This window comes from Alexandromys fortis, unplaced genomic scaffold (genome assembly GCF_014885135.2).
Source record: "Alexandromys fortis isolate MF-2015 unplaced genomic scaffold, M_Fortis_MF-2015_v1.1 scaffold_217, whole genome shotgun sequence".
Taxonomy (NCBI): Eukaryota; Metazoa; Chordata; class Mammalia; order Rodentia; family Cricetidae; genus Alexandromys; species Alexandromys fortis.
Window position 1 is genome coordinate 360,900 of NW_026068098.1, and position 16,059 is coordinate 376,958.

Sequence of the window (16,059 nt, forward strand, 5' to 3'; positions counted from 1 at the left end):
CCCCGTCCCTCACCTCAGGCTGCTAGGCTTCAAAAGCTTATTGTCCTCGGGGCACACCAGCTCCTCCAGCCTTCCTGGAAACCAGAAGCTTGGGAAACTCAGAGGCTCTACCCTGGCCCTCAAGATGTGCACAGCAAGAGGCTGGCTATGTGGAATAGACTGTGGGACTCTCTCTGTCCCTCCCTCCCTCTCCCCCTCTCCCTGTGAGTGTGTATGAATACTGTATGTTCATGTGCATGGGTATATATGGTTTTGTTTTTTTGTTTTGTTTTGTTTTGTTTTTCGAGACAGGGTTTCTCTGTGGTTTTGGAGCCTGTCCTGGAACTAGCTCTTGTAGACCAGGCTGGTCTCGAACTCAGAGGTCCGCCTGCCTCTGCCTCCTGAGTGCTGGGACTAAAGGCGTGGGCCACCATCGCCCGGCCCATGGGTATATATGTATATGCAGGTGTGCATGCACGTGGAAGCCAGAAGTGATCCTCAGATGTCATTCCTCAGAAACTATATATCTTTTGAAAACTCATCTGGAGCTTGCTGATTAGTCTAAGTTGGCAGGCTAGCCAGCCCCAGAGAGGGGCCCATCTCTCCCCAGCACTGGGATGTGTATGCTATGATGTCCAGGCTTTTTACATGAACTGAGGCCCTCGTGCATGCACTGTAAACACTTTACCAAATAAGCTATCGCCATGGTTCCTCGCATTCCTTGTGGAACTTGGTGAAAGTATATAGGGTCGAAAAGCAATAGGGACTGTATGACAGGCCCATGACCAAGGATGTCATAGTCAAAGCTGGTTCTGCCAGCTCCTTGTATCTCCAAACAGTACAGTCTGTGAGTGAGCAGAAACAAGTGTTCCTGGGGTCAAAGGCTCTGGTGGCCGCTAAGAAGCCTTCCTGTGGGCAGAGGGAGGAAGTAGGCTAGGCCTGTCTTCAGGGCCTAGACCAGCTTAGTATCCCACCCTGACTTTGGCAAACCTTTGTAACAGGCAGCTGTTCTCCCAGAGTGCCCTTCCCTCTGAGACTTGTGGCAGTCAGTGCCAGTAGCAGGCAACAGGCCTTGCTCCTAGAACTGGCCCTTGCCTTGACCACTCTGACCTGGCAATCAACTGTCTAGGGACAGGGCTTGGACAACCTGGCCCCACTGCCCTGCCCTGCCCTGCCATCCTCTATGGCCCTAACCCACTGCCCTGGGCAGAGTCCCTGCAGGTAACACCACCGTGATGGTCTTAGCTGAGGCTGTAACACATGTTTTCTCCACTTCGGTACCATTGGCATTTGGGACATGACAAACATGGTCTTTTTAGTACTGAGTTATACTTCCTGCTCCAGAGTGACTTACTGTGGTGGCTCTCCTATGCACCATGGGACAATTGAAGCATCCCTGGCCTACATTATCTTCTACCAGACTCTTTCTCCTCTTTCTCTGGGGCGATCATCAAAACACAGTCAGACACTGTCCCCTGTCTCTGGAAGGAGGGGCTGCCCCAGGGTGAAAACCTCAGCACTACAGTCACGTCTCGGGATCACACCTGGCTCAGCACTGCCTTCTTTGACACCTTTGCGCCTCGTTTTCCTTATCTGCAACACAGGGAGCCCTGTCTTGAGTCACCATGGCTGAGGTTACAGAGGGGTCTAATGATTGGCCCCATGCATGGCTACCCTCCTGGTCCCCCAGTGTCACTGCCCTCCTGGGCTGCCTTTACCTCATCCTGCAGGCCCAGCTGATCCTGCTGCTGGCTGGTCCCTGCTAGGGCACAGTGGTAGCAAAAGACTCCCAGAGCCTTTCATCTGTTGGGGGGCGGTGAGGGGAGCGGGAAAGCTGCACAAATGCCCTGGAGGGAGCATGTGAGAGCTTGGCCAGGGCCCCTAGAAAATAGCCAGGCAATTACTCAGAATGACTAATTACGCGAGGCTCTGGGATCCCAGGGGAGTTGGACTCTTCCCAAACTGTTGGACACATCCCAGCGGAGAAGAGCCTAGAGCTACACCAGTGTGCAGATAGGTCACAACATGGGAAGCCTACATCCTACACCCTGAGAAGAGGCTGTGTCTAGGAGAGGACCCCTCAGGAGTCACGCAAAAGTGTGTGCCCTGGGCATGAGTCTCAGGCAAACCCACAAGACCAACTGTCTGAGCTCTGAGTTGGGGGTGACAACAGAGGTGTCTATAAAAGAAAGTTGGGTCTGTGGACTCAGAGCTCCCTACTCTACACACTGTAAGTGTCCATGCCATGAGAAACACATCCGCCTCCCTCTGGGGACCCCTGAAGTCCCCGAATAGACAAGAAGGGGTGGAGGGCTTAGTGCCAGGAGCCATTCAGACTCCGCAGTGGAAACAGGGATTCCCCACCCAGGTAGGTGAGGCACAGAAGCCATCTTGGGTCATCTGTGCAGAACCATGAGCTGGATGTGGAGAAAGGCCCACTTGGATGAGGTAAGTGTGGGTGGGAGAGTGCCATGGTTCTGGGGCACACAGAGAGGTATCCTTCTTTTGGGAGAGGCGCCTTGGGGTTCAGACTTTATCTTGCGGAGGGTCTTATGAATGATGGTATGGGAACAGATGGCAGGTGTCCAGAGACTAAACTAGGAAGAATTACAGCTGACACACGGGCATCTGCTGAGTCAGGAAGGGAGCCTGCCTCTAGGTTGTTTTCGTTTGTTTCAGGTAACCCAAGCAGGCTGGGAAACCTTTACTTAGCTGAGAATGACCTTGAATGTCTGATTTTCCTGCCTCCACATCCTGAGTACTGGGATTACAGGTGAGCACCATCAAACCTGTTTCACGCAGTGCTGTTGCTTGAATCTGGGGGCTTTGTTCCTGGCAGGCAAGTATTGTACCACCTGAGCCTATAGGCCACCTCTGCTTCCAGTCTGTATTGCAGCCTGAGGCTGGCTATAGGCAGATAGGAGTGGGAGGAGGGAGTGAAGGTGCTCCCAAATATTCAATTAGAAAACAAATAACCTCAGAGAGTGTAGGCAGGAAAATCAGGGGTACAAAGCTAACCTCAGTTACAAGGCAAGTTCTATGCCTGGGCTACATGAGACCCTGCTTCATGAAATAGCCGAGGGCAGGGACTGATGTTTAAACCAAGCAAGGCTGAGGCTATAACTGCAATTTCAAGCCCGAGTGAGAGCTGGAGACAAGAGGCAATGTGTCCCTGCAGTCACACGGCCAGCCCCTGCCCCACCTTGGCTGCCAGTGGCCTCTGCAGCAGCTCACAAACATCCCATAGCCCATGAAGCCCTGTGCCTGTGTCTCAAGTTCTATCTGCAAGAGGTCCAGTCTTCCCTCCCCTCTAGCTATCTCACCAGGCAGCGAGCTGGCCAGTTGTCTCAGGCCAGCACCGGGGCCCAGCATTCCCCATGTTTTTCTGTTGTCATTAGCGTCCTCTTCTCAGCCACCCTCACAGCCACTATGGGGTGAGGGTCAGGGTTCTGTCTCCTCCTGATCCTCCAAGCTCACTTGCATCATCTGCCTACTACCAGTCTTGGTCTGGGCACCTCCATCTCTCCCCTAGACCCAGCTCTTCACCCCCAACTCTCTTTAACCTGTATCCTACACCATGGCCAGATCAATATTTTAGAAGGTATGACTAGGAACACAGTCCATCCTTTTTAAGATCTGGCAATGGTTTCTATCACACTAATGGAATCTAAATTCCTTGCCCAGTTCTCAAACTCATTGAGCAGCTGTTACCTCAGAGCCTCTGCACATGCGTGAGCAGCTCTTTGGGGTGGAAAGTCACTCTCCTGAAGGCAAATTTGGTTCCTGCATAGAGAGGAGCAGATATCAGCTCCAGCCCTGGGGCAGTACCCCAGAATGGCAGCAGTGCTGGCCACAAGGTAGGGTGGAGGAGCATACCTGTGCAGCCTGTCCCAAAGCCCAAGGTGTGTGACGGTGAGGGATGAATGAATCTTCCGGGACAGCCCACAGCCTGGGCTGGCAATAGTGGGAGTGCCCAGGGTACAATGAAACTGTCACTCCCTAAGTGGCTCTCAGTGAGCCAACCCTCCCAGCCCCCTGTGACAAGGAGGTGGCACGAGTGAATGGTGACAAGAATGGAGCTGTGTCCCCTCCTCTGCTGGAGGCAGCAGCATGGTTGACTGCAGTATCCGAGCTGGGGGTCATCAGGAGGAACAGCACTGGATGCCAGAGTAACTGGAGTCATATGAGATTCTGCATGCTCCCACAAGAGGAGGCCTGGAGCAGGCAGGCCGCCAGGGGCTCATCCTCCAGCACCTCAGTAATAGCAGTGTGCCCACTTGTTCCTCAGTACCTTGGTTCCCAGAGATTTGAGCCCTAGTCACCTCCCAAAGGTACCAGCCACCTCAAGATCATCTTTCTGAAGATACAGTCTCACATACTGAGGGCAGCTATTGCAGTTTCTGCCCCTGTGTGGGCTGAATGGTGGATCCCTAATTCTGGACATGTCCAGTACATCAGAATGTGAACTTAGAAAGAGACTCAACGGGGCTGAAGAGATGACGCAGCAGTGAAGAGTGCTGGTTGCTCTTCCAGAGGATCTGGGCTCAATTCTCATGGCAGCTCACACCTGTCTGTAACTCCAGTTCCAGGAGACATAACACCCTCACACAGACATACATGCAGCTAAAACATCAATGTAAATAAACTGAAATAATTAGAAAGAAAGAAACCACGGGTCACAAGAGAGGCCCTGACCCACTGTGACCAGGGCCCTGACACACCCTGACCACTGTGTGCTAGAGGAAAGGGAAACAGGCTCAGGATAATGGGCACAGAAGGGCGTGAAGAGGCAAAAGGAGAAGTGGTCTGCGGTCACGTCTGTTGCTCAGGCTGCCCGTCTTGTGCAGGCCCAGCAGCCGTGGCACACTAGTTCATGCATACCGTCCTTTGGCACGCCTGTAGCTGGCCCCCAAGACATACCGCCAGGCCATTTGTGACCCTGACCTGGAACCCGAGAAGAGGGCCAGTTCTCTGAAAGGCATTGAATGTGACACCTTAGACACATGCATTCTAGTAGTGCATCCCATGCCAGCCTCAACATACATACTGAATCTGAGTATTCCACAGATGTGTGGAGCCACATGAATCTCTAAGCCTCCATTTCCTCCGTGTGAAAATGGGCATACTACCACCTTGCCTGGGTAGTGTGAACAGCACAAGAACAGGAGATGGTACGAGAACATTGTCTTCAGGTCACAGGGTCATGCTTGGTACTCACATATCCCATAACCCCATGTGCCTTGAAACCTCACACCTTTTCTCCTTCCATTGTGCCCAAACACATGCCCATTCCATGCTTGTGAAGCAGCCCCTCATACTCAGAGACAGAAACAGTGGTTATACCTGCCAGTGTGTATCTGGGAGAATCAGCTCGTTGCTCTACTGGCTGGGAGCCTCTGGGTTCCAGGACTGATAGCTAACAGTCACCATCTGTGTGACATGCCGAAGTCTAGGGATGTGGCCATCCATCTTCTTCCAAATCATTGTTCATCTAAATCTCTTTACTTAGTATTAAAAAGAGACAGAAGTTGGAGAAAGCCTCTTTATAGACTTCTCTATGCCAAATGGGCTTCATTTTCAATTATTTTTTTAATATAAACACGTGATTTAAACAGGGTCTTATTTTGAGTCCAGGCTAACCTTGAACTCTTTCTTTCTCCTTCCTCCTTCTTTCCTTCCTTCCTTCCTTCCTTCCTTCCTTCCTTCCTTCCTTCCTTCCTTCCTTCCTTCCTTCCTTCCTTCCTTTCTAGACAGGGTCACCCTGTGTAGCCCTAGCCTGGGACTCACTATGTAGACCAGGTTAGCCTGGAACTAACAGAGATCTGCATGCCTGTGCCTCCAGAGCACTGGGGGTTAGTCTTGAACTCTTGATCTTCCTGCTTTAGCCTCTCCAAATAGAATTATAGGTGTGTGCCACCGTGTCAGATCATCTTAATTCTTTCAAATATGTTGATAATAGCAACATCCAGCCAATGTCATGCTTGAGTCTTGTCTCAGCTCTTTATGCCACTGTAACCAGCAAAGGACACAGAGCAGGCTCACCCTTAGCTGTTTAGGGCCAGTGGTTGCATAGCTGCCAGCACACCATTGCGTTCATCCAGCTTCGTCATCCACCTCCAAATGGACATGCATTTCTGGGTGGAGGTCTCATAGCTGCCTCTGAGACAAGGCTGAGGGGGAGAAGACAGGTGGCAGAGCGAGGAGGGTTGTGTGTTGCTCTTGCCACACAATGTCTTTCAAAAAATATTTATTTTTGTATTTACGTATGTATGCATGCATGCATGTGCATCTTGTTTGTGTGAACATGTGTGCACATGTGTGCAGGCATGCACACAGAGATCAGAAGGGGGCATCAGGAGTCCTCTATCTCTATCTATTCCTTTGAGGCAAGGTCTCTCCCTGAACTTGGGACTCAATTTTTCTTGGCTAGGTTGGAAGCTAGCCAGTCCCAGTGATTCTCCTGTCTTTGTCTCTCAGAGCTGGGACTGCAGCTCATGGATGCCTGGCTTGTTATGTGAGTACTGGGATCTGAGTCAGGTCCTCACGATGGAGTAGCAAGAACTCTAAACTGATGAGCCGTCTCTCCAGATCTCACACTGTGTCCTAAACACTTCTATTTGGTGCCACCCCTAAAATTTGGGAAATTTCATGGAAAAAGTTAGGTCTCTAGATTCTCTTAGAAACTTAGCAACCTGATCCCCAAAGTCAACCAATCCCTGTGGAAGCAACCAGAGGGAGTCAAGGATGAGCTGCCCTTCTCAGAGAGGCTGGTCGCTCTCAAGGGACATATTCTCAACTCTCCATATTGCCTCCCCGGTCCTTATTTTGGGAGTTGCAACCCAAATGCCCTAGGGGCCCAGCTATGATATAAGAGAGTGGCGTGGGCTTTGTGCGAGATGATAAATGATAACCTTGCGCCTCACGGCTGTAAAAGGGGGGGGCTGGGGTGGAGAGGGGCTGTATAAAGGGTGGCTGTTTGTCCTTTTGAGGACCAGCAGGGTTTGGGCACAGCATGGCTCTGAGGGCCGGATGTGGTGGAGACACCCTAGTTGGGACTTTTGTCCTGGTCACTGGGAAAATGACTTAGATTTCTGTGCCTCGGTGTAATTGTCTTAGAAGCCACAGCAGTTCTAATCACATTTACACCACAGTGTTTTGAGACTCAATTAAACCAGGAAACAATTTTAAAGCCAACAAGAAAGTCAAGCACCCACTCAAGCTGCCCACTCACCTGCTAGCTCTCCTTCCTGCAGGTGCCTGGGTGCCCTGCTCCCAGGGTCTGAAGGAAGCAGGCAAGGGCGGGGGTATCTCTCACAAGCTGGGCCACTGTCCCCCTGGAGGGGCCACCTTCAGGTGTCTCAGGTGCCTGGGACTGTAACATAGTTGGTAGAGTGCTTGCGCAGCATACACAAGGCTCTGGTTTCAAACTGAGAACCGTGTGAAGTGTGACTGTAATACCAGCATTTGGGAGGTGGAGGCCAGCAGATCCTCAGCTACACATCAAGTTGAGGCCAGCTTAGGCGACACAAAACCCTGGTTCAAAAAGGGCATCTAGGCATTTTCTTCTGAATTAGGAGTTCTAATAGGGCATGGGAAAGAGGGGACACTGAGGCAAGAGAGAGCCAAAAACCCACAGTGATATTCCCTGCAAGACTGGGGTAAGTTAGAAGAAAAAATTACTTGGGGACTAGGGATGTGACTCTGTGGTGGAGCGCTTGTCTGCCGTATGCTCAAGGCCCCACCTCCAATTCCTAGGAGCACAAATGTGACAAAGAAACCCTCTGTGGAAGGCAATAAAGGAGTCCTCTGCAATATGCAGACCGAATAGGACGGGAGGTGTTGGACTAAGCTAAGATCAGTCCCTGCATGAGTTCAGGGTGTAGCACAGGAAGGAGGCTGAGCCGTGGTGCAGTGAAGAGACCATGGACCTAGAGCCAAGGGAGCTGGTGCTCCAGGGCTTACAGATGACACCTGCAGAAGGCAGGGCTGAATATTTATTCTAAGCCACGTGGTTACCAGGAGTGCTCCCAGCTCTAGCTTCATGCAGAGTATTCTGCACTCATATGCATTGATTCTTTACAGAAAGGAAGGCTTTGTGATCAGTTCTGCAGACAAGACTCTCACGTTTGGAGAACTAATGCTCGACACCTGCCCCCGCCGTGTGTGTGTGTGTGTGTGTGTGTGTGTGTGTGTGTGTGTGTGTTTAACTATGTAGTACCTGCTAGCCTGCACTCAAGACAATCCTCCTGCCTCAGCTCCCTGAGTATGGGCTGAAGGCATGCATCACCATGCCCAGCTCAGGAGATAGCCACTGGTCTCCCACCACAAGTCTGTCCAACCCTCAGGGGCCTCTCCAGAAGGCCAGAACCAATTGTTCCTCAGAAGAGGAACAGGGTGTGTCAGAGAGCAGCCCCAGCAGGGGTTGGGGGCAGAAAAGATCGGTCTCTGCAATCCTGGAGGTCCAGGCCAGTCAGAGGGAGGGAAGCTCTCCCATCTCCATAGCAACACTTGGACATGGGATGAGTCTGACTGTGGAGAGCCAATCTGACAGGGAGCTGCAGGAGAGGCCAGTTGTTAGGGACAAGAGCACATGAATGGGCAGTGGGGTGGCAGAGCCACTGTGAGGCCAGCTGTACCCGAGTAAAGGCTCCTCGCCCTCACCCGCTACGGTCCCGCTCTTCTGCTCCTCAGGCCAGGGATACTTTCCCTACTATGCAGGAAAACACCCAAGCTAAGGCGAGCTCAGCACTGAGCCGCACCCCCAGCCTTTGGGTTTTCTTCAGAAGAGTCTGGGTGAGACCAGGATGGTGATAAAGTGTGGGTTACGGGGGAGGGGGGAACTGAAGAAAAAAAAACACGGCAAATGTGCACTGGAGATCATATCTTTAAGGAACACTACTGTTAAATATTTAAATTTTAGTAGGTGCTGTGAGACTTAAGTGGGATCTCACTTCTAACCAGGGATGGGAGTAAGTCTCTCTCGGAGTGACATGTGACTGAATGCAACTGACCAGGGCAGGGGGTCGAGGAAGACCATGGAGGCAGAAGGAATAGCAAGGACTGCAAATATGAGGTCATCCCGGGCTGTATGAGACCCTGTCTCAAGGGGAAGAAAGAAGTAGATGGAATGGGGAGGTAAGTGGAAAACAGAAGCCAGTGAAGGGGACTAGAGAGACGGCTCGGCAGTTACCACTCTTGAGGAAGATCGGGGTTCACCATGTCCACCTGGAGGTTCACAACCATCTATAACTCCAGTTTCTGGGGCTCCAATGAACTCTTGGTCTCTGTGTGTATCAGGCATGCACAGAGTACACATACATACATACATACATACATACATACATGCATGCATCATACATACATATAAGCGGAACACTCATACACATAAAAATAAATAAATCTAAAAAATTAAAGCCAATAAGAGAGCGCGGTGACTGTCCTGAAGGACAGATAAGGAAGGGGGTGGTGTGGCAAAGGTCATTCCCAGGATTGGATTTAAACACTGATATCACTGGTGTACAAGGGAATTTCCACCTTCTCCTCAGGAGATGACCCTGGATTAACACGTCCACCCTTCCCTTCACCTCTCTTCCCTATCTGATAAGGAGGTCATCAGGGGGGATGTCAAGGCGACTTTCCCTGCGGCCAGCCCTGCTCTTTTGAGGAACCCATAGAGGACAGGTTGTTTGCTCCTGTGTCCACGCTCCAGGGCCCTGAGCCTCAGTCAGGGAAAGGTGGCCTTCCACACTCGACCAGCCCCCTCCATTTGTCTAGCTTCTCTCAGTTAGTGAGTCCCTGGACTCTGGGTCTTAGAGGGTTTGGGTTCTATAGGGAAGGAGTGTGACTGCCTGGTCCTCCTTGTGCCTCAACTTATCTGCTAGACACTTGACATCCTTTATCCTCTATAACACTGTCGCACCCCAACCAGGAGGCTGTGACTCTGGAGCCAGCTTTAGACTAACCTTCCTCTGCACAATGTGTATCAGATGCATTGGATCACAATATTAATATATACTCACAAATATTAGCGTAACAATTACTTCTTGAAAGTAGCAACCTCTTCTGCTAGTTGCTCTACATTAAAACAAATGATTTGATTCTAATGTTGTACACAGTTTTTGCCTCCATGCATATATATATATATATGTGCACCACATGCATGTCTAGTATAGGTGGAGGTCAGAAGAAGGCAGTGGATCTCTTAGAACTGGAGTCCCAGAACTGAACCTGGGTCCTCTGCAAAAGCAACAAGTGTTCTTATCCTCTGAGCCATCTCTCTAGCCCTTCGTCACCCTAACTTGTATCTTCGGGTTAGGCATGCTGCATAAAGATCTATATGGCCAGAGAGCATGACACCCTGTCCACACCCCAGCCCGGGGAAACTGCTAGGACACTGTTGAAGACTGCTCAGCTTTGTTAGACTATGTTCATTATATAACCCAACAAGAGACAGGCCAGAATAACAGTGACTTGATCCTTAGCTTAAGGAAGGATGAGAAGGTTCACGTACAGGGGTTTGTGCTTACACTAGCTTCACCCTGGGCCACAAGCCTTTCCCTCTCCATTCACCTTCAGTCCCAATTTTCTCTGCATCATTGACTTTGCAAGGTCCCCAACTGGAACACAGGAGAGCGAAAGTACATCTGCCTGTGGCACCTTCTCTCTGCTTCTCTACCCTCGCTGGGAGCACACTGTTCCTCCCTCCGGGCCCCAGAATGTTCTTGAGTCTGGAGAAATGGTGCGATTGGGAGTTGATCCAAGTTTGTAAATTCCGGTAAAGGGCATGTGCAGAACCATGCTCAGGAGGCACATTCTCAAATTCCCCAGAAGTAAGTCTAGGGCACAAGGAAACTGGTTTCACAGCTGGGAAAGAAGGTAACAGAGTGTGCATCATCCCAAATGGTAATACAGCTCAAGTGAGCAGCAGCTCTCCCACGAGGTCCCTTGTGAGTTTCCCAGAATTCCCATATCACTCACCATTAAAGGGTATTGGGGACAAGAGCCACAGTCCCTAGAAGATGTTTCTAGGCTTAGTGTCTACCAGCAGCCGGCAAACAGGAGTCTCAGGTTGGCTCCTGTGTTTATTCCTGAGACTTTAGAATCCCACCAAAGCTCTGAGCCCACATCCCAGTGACACCTTCAACTCATTACCTTTGCCACTTAAATCTCACTAACACTTGCAATGACACACCAAGTCCTTGGGGGCCAGCGGCCTGCAGCAGCTGCATACCCATCCACTCTATAGCCCACCAATGATACACAGAGGGGCTTGTGAGCATCCAAATGCCTGTACCCGTGCCCTGGCCAGCAAAAGCCTGCCACCAAGACACATAAGGGTTGGTTTCATGTTCATGTGACTCTCAAGCCAAATACCAAACAAGCCCCATACTTTGCTAACTCATCTCTGGCAGGTGGGGGTGGGGTGTGAGTGTGCTGGGGCAGGAATCATCTAGTGACCCAGGGTCCAGTTATCACTGCCCCAAGCCCCAGTCCTCTCAGCTTCCTTCTCCCTCCACTGCTGAGCCCTACAGTGATATCATGTCTTCCAGGTAGCCACCTGTGGCTGCTGAGAGCCCCTGGAGGCTTAATTCAGTACACCCCAAATGAGCTGCGCTTAATGAAGCTTATCACAGGAGGGACAGCTTCTGTGTACCTGCCAAAGACCTCAGCAGTGTCCTCCCCACCCCCAACCTTCAGTGCAGTCTCCTCTGACTAACTAGAACTTTCAGATGTGGAGCCTGGGTTTGCTCCAAGACAGGGCTGCGGATCCACCTGCAAACCCATTTGCAGTCCTCATAGACTTAGGAGGAGGTCCCTTGTCACCGGAGGTGCTGATGAGGCTGTAAGGAAGGAGGTAGGAGTCCTGACTTTCCAAAGGGTAGCTGAAGTCTGAGACTCCCAGTGTGGGAGTGGGCGTGCCCATACCACGCATGCCCATTTCAGGGCTATGGGTACCAGGTGAGTTGCTCACAGCTACCATGTGGCTCTTCCACTCTGAGGCAGGCTGGACTTACTCAGCAGGCAAAGCCCTAGATCGTTTTCCCCTGAGCTGAGCCCAGGTGTGTGTGTGTGTGTGTGTGTGTGTGTGTGTGTGTGTGTGTGTGTGTGTGTGTGTTGGAGGTAGATGTTAGGAACAGCAACTGGCCCACGGCTTCCTCTTATTCCACCCCAAGAAAGAAGGGCAGTGAGAGAGGCCTCACTGCCCACATATGCTCCCATTGTGAGGCCTTCTGAAGCACTATCTTCCAAGAATCACTTCAAGCTGCATCCATTCAGGGCTCTCCTGAGGTCCCTCCTCAGAGGCCCACACCACCTGTGACACTTCTTTCAGCCCCTTCCCTATCCAGCAAGGTTCTTGAAAAGTGGCTTTTCTCTCCTACACCCTCGCATGTCCCTCTAGACAAGCTGGAACTGGTGTGGGACTGCCCAAAACCACGTTCCTCTTCTAGGGCAAGGAGGGTCCAGCTCCTGTGTAGCAGCATGACAGTACATCCAAGCTTGAAGCCCGAATGGAGGCGCAGAAGAGCCACCAGCACCCCTTTCCCTGTGAACAACCCCGTCTGGGGCCTCTGTGGGGCTCTGAGAAGTCTGTTTAGCCTGTGTGTAGCTTGCTGAGCCAAAGATGTGTCAGGGACCTGCAGACTCCTCCCAGACAATAGGGATCATGGGGAGGGAGGCATGGGATCACCAGGAGGCGTTTGTGTGACCAGAGAGATGTCATGCATCCAGGGGTCTGTGAATAGTGAGGAGTCAGAAGAAATCAGATCCATAAACCCTTTTCATAGGAGCTTGGCTGCAGATTAACTTATTCCTGGATCAGAGTGGCTTTGAGAGGCAGGGCCTAGGGACTCCTAGGGAGATGAGGGGACACTTATAAGAGGTAGCACAGGTGTGGCGGAAGGCACTAAATGACAGGTGTCATCAGGTTAGGTTCAGGAGAGTGCCCCAAGCTGGGAGGGATGCATAGAGGTCTGTGTGGACACTTGGGACCAGTGGGGAGGTGGGAAGACGGCTGGGGGTGGGGAGCAAGGCATGGTCAGAGCCCAGAGCTGGCAGACTTTGGCCAAAGCTCCTGCTCCTAGACTGGCGGAGAAGGAAGCACCTACCTGTACCACGGTGGGTAGGTGCTGAAGACCTGGAGTCATAGATGGCAGGGTCCTGCAACTGGGCAGTCATCCAGTGCCCCTTTGGTGCCCCGGCCCAGAGCCTGCCACGCCTGTAGCACCAAGGGCCATGCTGAGGAGGATCTGAAAGGAGAGGGCTGTGGGAGGCGTGGCCTGGGCCCAGAGCCCCTAGGGCAGGCTCCAAAGGGCCTTGGAGGGAGGCTAGGTTCCAGGCCTCCTTTCAAAGGAGGTCAGGCGGTCTGAGGAAGAATCTGGGAAATTGTGCAGAAGGGGCCACGTCCTGGGGCCAGCACAAGCCAACCGAGGCCAGGGAACTCAAGGAAGAACATAAGTAGGAACCGTGTGTGCCTGATGCAAATGGATGAGGGCCCAGAACAGAGAACTTCAGCCTTGAGCTGACCTGTCTCCACCAGGTCTTAGGGGTGTGAATGGAAATTTGAGGCTAAAAGAGACCTTCTAATCAGGATTACACCTAGCATCAAAGGCAGCCCCTGATGGGCAGGTAGGTGGTCACCTGCACGAAACCAACAACGGCTCCCGGCTCCCGGCTCTCCTGTACGCACTGCCTTCTGGGTTCACCCCAGATCCAGTGGCCTTTCCCTCCTGGGAAGAGCAGAAAGGCCTCAGGCTTGGAGCAAGAGCATAAAGTGCCGTAGGGTGGGATGGGAGGACAGGTTTGAGAGTGGTCCGGTTCAGGAACATGCAGAGCCTATGGGCAGAGATTCACTGGCCAAGCGTGGAAGATGGAGTGGGACCCAGCTGAGGATGCTGAGGTGGGATGTGGGGCGTGTGACAGGAGAGCCAAGAGGGTCTGAGGGAGATGTGCGTGAACAGGAAAGGGGGTAAAGTCTGAGGCCGGGGACGGGAGTCCGCAGGCCGTGAGGACAGAGAGATAACTTGAATGGGAGAGGACTGTCCATGGAGGGGGGTAGCAAGTGGAGTCTGTGAAGATGCCAGGCAGTGGGCAGGAAGGAAGGTGCCAGGTAGGGAAGGAGGGAGAGGATGCCAGATAGGGCAAGTGGGAGAAGGCTGCCAGGAGGAGCAGGTGGAGAAAGTGCTAGGCAAGAGGGAGGTGCCAGGCAGTGAGAAGGAGGGTGGTGCCAGACAGGGAAGGGAAGGTGCCAGGCAGCAGGGTGCCAGACAAGGACAGGGGGAGGGGATGCAGGTGGAAGGAGGGTGGGAAGGTTCAAAGTAGGGGTGAGAAGAGAGGGTATTAGGTAGGGATGAGGTGTCAGAGATGGGGCTGAATGGAGTCGGCTAGAAGGGGTAAGAGACAGAGGTTCTAGGTCAGTGAGAGTGCCAGGCAGAGGGTGGGCAACACCAGGGAAGAGGGACAATGACAGCAAGGAAGAAGGGGGATGCCAGATAGGGAGGAGGAGACTGGCCAGGTAAAGGGAAGATACCAAGCAAGGGAAAGCAGGGAATGACAGGTGGGTAGAGGAAGGGGATGCCAGGCAAAGGGAAGGATGCCAGGTGGGGAGGAGGGATGCCAGGAAGAGGGAGGAGGGATGCCAGGTAGAGGGAGGGAAAGGAATGCCAGGCAGAGAGAGGGAAAGGAATGCCAGGCAGGAGGAAGAGGGATGCCAGGCAAAGGGGAGGAGAGATGCCAGGGAGCAGAAGGAGGGATGCCAGGCAGGGAAGAGAAGGGATGCCAGGCAGAGGGAGGAGGGGGATGCCAGCAGTGGCAAGACAGCACTGCCAGCAGGGAAGGCGGGGGCGCTGGCGCAGCGCGGCTGTGCGGCGTGTTTGCCTAGGGCCGTGGGGGCCGCGCGGTGCGGGTCGCTCACCTGCTCCCTCGGGACCCCGGCCCGGAGCGCGGCTGCCCGCCCTCCGCTCCGAGCTCCGCTCCTCTTGGCGCCTGCGCTGCTGCAGCCTGGAGCGGGGGAGGTGCAGGGAGCGTCTGTAAAGAGCTAGGCACTTAATAATGAGTTAGGGATCGGAGTAAGAAGCTTTGCCCTATCCAACAGTGCGTGTAGTTTTCTGCTCTGAGTCCTGCGACTGACCCCTTGCCAGACCTAGACCCACCCGTGGTGAACTTGCACAGATATCTTGCAAATGCCCCTGCGCACCCATCTTTCACAATATGCTCAAAATCCTCGGTATGGCTTCTCACCGCTCCACACTAACCCTCCACTCTATGAGGCTATACACACAGTTGTGTGTTCACACACAATGGGAGCATCCTAAGTGCTGCAGATGGTACCTAGCAAGGAAATTCCCTTCCCTAACGTAGTGTCTCCGTGCACACCCTGGGAGGAAAGGCTTTGGTACCCTTGCAGCATTTGAGACCCAATTGAGATCTCTGGTGGAGTTTGGCTAGTTGACACAGACCTCAAGAAGGCCTCTCAGAGCATAGGCCCAGGCAAGCCTGGCTCTGGTCACCTGTGAGGTCTTCTTAGAGTCCCACCTCCGATCACTAGACCCCAACTAGAAGACTATCTGACCATGTAGGATTCAACTCTGACCTTCAGAGCAAATGGGTTCAAGGAGCTGGGTAAGGGTCAGCATGTGTGGGCAGAAGCTGGTGAAGAGGAACAGACAGGGAGCGTAAGCCTGCTAGATGCCTGGGAGCAGAGGACAGTACCCCCCTCCTTCAGGGACACAGCCGACTGTAGGGAGCTGTGAAGGAGGCTGAGGTCATGGCCCTGCCCAGCTCCCTTAAGTTTCCCTCTGCCCTAGAGGCCTGGTCACTCCACTTACATGATGGACACTCCAGAATCTAAGCCCTGAGCCCTGCCTGGCTGTGCTATCCCAGGGATCCATGGGTTTCACAGGCATGAGCAGAGCTCTCTCTCTCTCTCTCTCTCTCTCTCTCTCTCTCTCTCTCTCTCTCTCTTTCTATTTCTATTGTCTTAAAACTTTAATCATGAAAAATAGACATAATAAAAAATATAACATCTTTTTAAAAGATTTACTTTTATTTAAAAATATGTGTGTGTGGGTATGTACACATATG

General features: G+C 52.4%; 1 protein-coding gene across 4 annotated transcripts in view; it reads right to left on the bottom strand.

The window, feature by feature from the left end:
• The window catches only part of Smarcd3 (SWI/SNF related, matrix associated, actin dependent regulator of chromatin, subfamily d, member 3), a 44,137-nt gene extending 29,125 nt beyond the window's left edge, over positions 1-15,012 (bottom strand). Inside the window, exons 1-2 of one of the 4 annotated variants that reach the window (XM_050123699.1) lie at positions 14,891-15,012; positions 13,086-13,226 (exon numbers count right to left, since the gene is read on the bottom strand). In XM_050123699.1, coding sequence (XP_049979656.1) covers positions 13,086-13,124 — 39 coding nt within the window. In that variant the 5' untranslated portion in view covers positions 13,125-13,226; positions 14,891-15,012. Of the gene's footprint in view, positions 1-13,085; positions 14,514-14,890 lie in introns of those variants that run through there. The other 3 variants (XM_050123695.1, XM_050123694.1, XM_050123696.1) reach the window with 3 other exon arrangements.
• Between the last annotated feature and the right edge of the window lie 1,047 nt (positions 15,013-16,059).